The 5,188-nt window shown below is 36.1% G+C and overlaps 1 protein-coding gene across 1 annotated transcript; it reads left to right on the top strand.

Moving 5' to 3' along the window:
• The first annotated feature begins 1,065 nt into the window (after positions 1 to 1,065).
• Positions 1,066 to 2,454, top strand: LOC106413100. The gene has a single exon (XM_013853932.2). It carries the CDS (start codon positions 1,066 to 1,068, stop codon positions 2,452 to 2,454), a length of 1,389 nt encoding a protein of 462 aa, XP_013709386.1.
• Positions 2,455 to 5,188: the final 2,734 nt, after the last annotated feature.

A 5,188-nucleotide genomic window follows, 5' to 3' on the forward strand; every position in this document is an offset into this window, starting at 1 on the left:
AAGACTCAAACAAGTCCTCCCGTTCCTCATTTCGGAAAACCAATCTGCATTTGTTCAGGACAGAGCGATTTCTGACAACATTCTCATCTCCCATGAAGTTCTTCACTTTCTAAAAACTTCAGAAGCCACTAAACGATGCTCCATGGCAGTGAAAACTGACATGAGCAAGGCCTATGACAGGCTCGAATGGGATTTCATTGAGACAGTATTCCTACGGCTTGGGTTCAACGCGGCTTGGACTAACCTAATTATGCAATGCATCAAGACAGTCACCTACTCCTTTCTAATCAATGGATCTGCTCAAGGAATGGTTAAACCTCAAAGGGGGATAAGGCAGGGGATCCATTATCACCCTACATCTTCATCCTATGTAGTGAAGTCTTGTCGGGGCTCTGTAGAAAAGCCCAAGAGGAAAATAAGCTGCAAGGAATCCGTGTGGCCACCAATAGTCCCAGCATAAATCATCTTCTTTTTGCTGATGACACACTCTTCTTCTGTAGAACCAGCAACAAAAATGTCTCCACACTATTGAAGATCCTCTCCCTCTACGAACAAGCATCAGGGCAACGAATCAACCCGTTGAAATCGGGTATCACATTCTCAAACCTTGCTCCACTGTTACTAAAGGAAAAGATAAAAAACGGGACTGGGAATCGAAAAAGAAGGAGGAGCTGGTAAATACCTTGGAGTCCCTGAACATTTTGGAAGAAAGAAAAAGGATCTATTCTCATCCTTAGTTGATAGGATCAAACAGAGGGCTGTAGCATTGTCTACTAGGCACCTATCTCCTGCAGGGAAGCTAGTACTCCTTAAAGCAGTCTTGTCAGCCATCCCAAACCATACAATGCAGTGCTTTAAGCTTCCTCTTTCACTCTGTAAACGTATACAATCTGCCTTGACTCGATTCTGGTGGGACCCAAAGGCAGGAACCCGCGGAATGTCCCTAATCTCTTGGAACACAATGATGAAATCTAAAGGAGATGGAGGGCTAGGAGTTCGTGATATCCAAAGCTTTAATGATGCTCTCCTTGCTAAGGTGAGCTGGCGGATCATTACCTCCCCATCATGTCTCCTAGCTCGGGTGTTAGCTGGCAAATACTTTCCAGAACAAGAATTCCTTCAAGTCAAGGCCCCATCAGCATGTTCCCATGGATGGAGAGGAATCCTTATAGGAAGGACCTCATTAAAGATCAACTAGGATGGGCAATCGGAGATGGGAAAAATGTACAAGCTTGGCAAGATTCTTGGCTATACTCTGATGCAAAAGGTTGCCCAATGGGACCAATACCAGAGAGCGAAATGGATTTAAAGGTTGCAGATCTCCTTGCTGACCAAACAGGAGAATGGAACGAAGGAAAAATTGAGAACCACTTCCCCCTCCTTGCAGACACCATTAAATCTATCAAACCAAGCAAATGGGGAGGAGCAGATAAACAAATTTGGCTCAAACAAAACTCGGGGAATTATTCTGCCAAGTCAGGGTACTATGTAGCCCTGGAAAAATACCACCCCGAGATCCTAGCACCTCAGGAGAATAGTCATGATTGGATTAAAGACGTATGGAAAATTCAGATGGCTCCCAAACAAAAACTTCTCTTATGGAAGATCCTACATGGAGCTCTACCAGTGGGAGAAGTACTAGTTGCTAGACAAGTCCTACCTACGTCAAAATGCATCAGGTGTGATAGTTCTGAATCCATTCTCCACCTATTCTACCATTGCTCTTATGCTCAAAAAGTTTGGGAACTGGCACCTGTTACTAGAGCAATCGTCCCGCTGCAAGTTATTTCTTTCGCTGCAGGATGGAAGGCTGCCCTGAAATCCACTGCCCTTCCTCCTGTTGGCCTCTGCAAAAGCCCGTTGGCCCCCTGGATCATCTCTGCAATATGGACAGCGAGGAATTACCAAATCTTCCAAAAAAGGGAATTCTCAGCTCAGGAAACAATCAACAAAGCAATATGTGATGCCAAAGAATGGGAGGAAGCCCAATCATTAGCAACAATCAAACTACAGGGAGTTACAGGCCCCCGAGCCTCACCTGAAGCTGATGTGATCTGCCGATCTGATGCGGCATGGAAAGAGGAAAGTAACAACGCTGGTCTAGCGTTTTCCTTCTACGACACCCGGAATGAGAGATTTTTCTCTCACAGTGATACCTCTGCGTTTGTGATCTCGTCTCTTGTGGCGGAGGGACTAGCAATGCGCTTGGCGATGGAATGTGCAATCAACCTCCAGCTGAGGAAGGTTATCTTTGAATCTGACTCCCTGCAATTGGTGACAGCAATTGATAGGAAGGCGAATCTCTCTGATCTCCATGGAATCCTCTCTGACATTCATTCTCTGTCTCCCTTCTTTGATGTTGTGTCTTTTCGATTTAGTCGTCGTGAGAACCTAACCTTTGAGGATGGTCTTGCTAAACAAGCCCTTAGGGGTTTTGTACCGAACCAAGTTTAACCGATTAATGAATTTTCTCTGTGAACAAAAAAAAAAAAAGTAATCGCAAAGGTTAAGTGATTGTTTTATTCTAGGTCCATATTTGAGTAAGATGATATATGTTATATATATGTACATAAGATTTCGACTAATATACATAGAAAAGAGAAGTAACCTTAATAATTCAGCGTTTTAAATGCAGTGAGCGTAGACTTGGGTGTATTCTAGGTAGGCCTCGGATGGATCGGATATCCGAGCAGTTTTAAGATATCTGGATCCGGATACTTATCCGGCGAATCCATAATTTTACTATCCTTATCCGGATCCGGGGTTCTAGGATATCCGACACTCGGATATCCCTCTAAAAATTATAATATCCGGCGGATATCCAGTTCCGGATTTGAATCCTTAAAATAAATAAAAATATATATAAAATATTAACAATAATTTTAAAATAAAAAAATATATAATAATTTGAATTATTTTTATGTATAGTATTACAAAATTTACATAAAATTTATATATACTATTATAAAGATGAAAATATATTAAATAAAATTAATTTTTATATATAGATATTACTATTTTTGAAATAGTTATTAATAAAACTTACGGATCCGGATATCCGGACTAAAAAATCAAGATATCCGGATCTGGATTCAGCTTTGACGGATCCAACATTTTACTATCCGGATCCGGATTCGGCCTCTCCGGATATCCGGATTTTTGGATCGGATCCGGATCGGATCTCAGATCGAATCCGGATCTCGGGTAAAATTTCCAGGCCTAATTCTAGGAGACTGAAGAATTAAATAAATGTTTTAAGTATTCCTCCCGGTTTAACAAAGAGTGTCAGTTAACACTTTTTTCTTGTTACACAAAAAACTTATTTTATAATTTTACTGTAATTATATTTATTCTTAATATTTATTGTAAACTACATTGATTTTATAAATAACTTTGTTTATCTCAAATGCTATTGGTCAAACTAACGTAATTAATAAAAATATAAGTATATTTTAGTAACTCTTCTAATCTGTGTGAAAATTGTAAAACTAACTCTTTAAAATAGAGGGATGGGTGAATTATATAATTAGCAGTATAGATGAGAACATGTGTGTTTGTGAATATTTAGTTATTTATGTCTAATTCATACTCTCTCAGCTGCACAAAGATATATTTTTCATTTGTTGTGTAAACAACACAGTAATTAGTATTATAAATGTGTATATTAGTTCGGAATATATATGCCAATAATATATACATTTTTTTATTAATTTAATAGAGTGTTGTATTAGAACACAAGAAATATAAGCCTCAGAAATCAAATGAAAAATTGAAAGATAACTATTGCATATGACAAATCAAAACATATATGTAGAATATTTACTATCATTTTAACTTTTATTTTAGATAAAAATCATGATTTTTAACATAATATTTATTTTTGATTAGTGAATATCAGGCTTAGATTTATTTTTAAAGAAAAATTAGCTGATATATAATTAAATGTGTGTGTCGTTATATGATATATTTTTTTCAGGGATGGAGAGACGATATGATTTATAGACCTTATAAAATTTATTTTATATATAAAATTTTATAATAGGTAGTTAGTGAATATTAGAATATATTAAATTTGATTATCTACTTCATGATTATACTATCCAGTTTTTGGTTCTATTTCAAGTTACACTACATTTCTACATTAGTTAAAAAAAATTTCTTTTTAGTTTTATTTATTTATTTTTTTCAAAATTATCATCTACGAAAAAGTCGAGAAAACGAGCTTATGTTTTTGAAAGATTAGAAGTAGTAGAAAATGTTAAATGTTATCTCTGAATTCTATTGACATCAAGAATTATTACCATTTACATTATTATGTGATGTACATTCAGCTAATCCTGTATATTTGTGTTGCACTCTGATTTCATGATAGAAAGAATTACTTGACTAATATTTGGGTAGGATTTCCAGTCTTCTGGATGATTTTAATTTTCTGAGGAGAATTCCTTTGCATGGAATAGCCGGCAAACATAGGACAAGGCTCGTTGATCTGGAGGAGAGCAAACTTGTACTACCTACGACTTAACAGATTACTGTGTGCCAGTGTGGGCTCTATCGGATGATATGCATGTTTGTTTTTTTTTTTTTTGATAAAAATCATCGAAAAGATTTGTTGTTGTTGGTCTGATCTTTTTCTTTTTTGTTGGTAAAGATTACTGTGTGAGCAAACTTGTATGCATGTTGTCGCGTCTGATCTAGTGATCTACAACATGAAAGATATAGAAAAATTTAGGGAGCTGAAAAAATATATTTTCTGAAGACTCTCTGACATTATAGTAAAAAAGACAACATAGGTAAGTCTAAGAGCAGCTCCATCATGAAGGTTTTTAAAAGAAAAAACAAAATTAATGTTATAATATATTTATTTTTTCAAAGCATTTGAAAGGTTTTGAGAGTGACATCTGTTATTTTATGGTAGAACCGAGTTTTTAATATGTCGAAACAATAACCTTTCATGTTTCTCTCTCATATTTTTCTTATTTTTTGTTTTACTTTTAATTGTTATAACTCCTTTCAATATACACTATTGGAACTGTTCTAAGGTATTTAAGAGTTACTTCTTAGCTTTTTAAGTTAAAATTTAAAAGACGGTTTCTTATATTCCGCTAAGAACCTCACTTTAAGAACCCCCATTAATCATGCTCTAAGAGCTTATTCTGGATTCTCACTACACGTAATGTTTGTTTAA

This window comes from Brassica napus, chromosome C7 (assembly GCF_020379485.1).
Source record: "Brassica napus cultivar Da-Ae chromosome C7, Da-Ae, whole genome shotgun sequence".
Taxonomy (NCBI): domain Eukaryota; kingdom Viridiplantae; phylum Streptophyta; class Magnoliopsida; order Brassicales; family Brassicaceae; genus Brassica; species Brassica napus.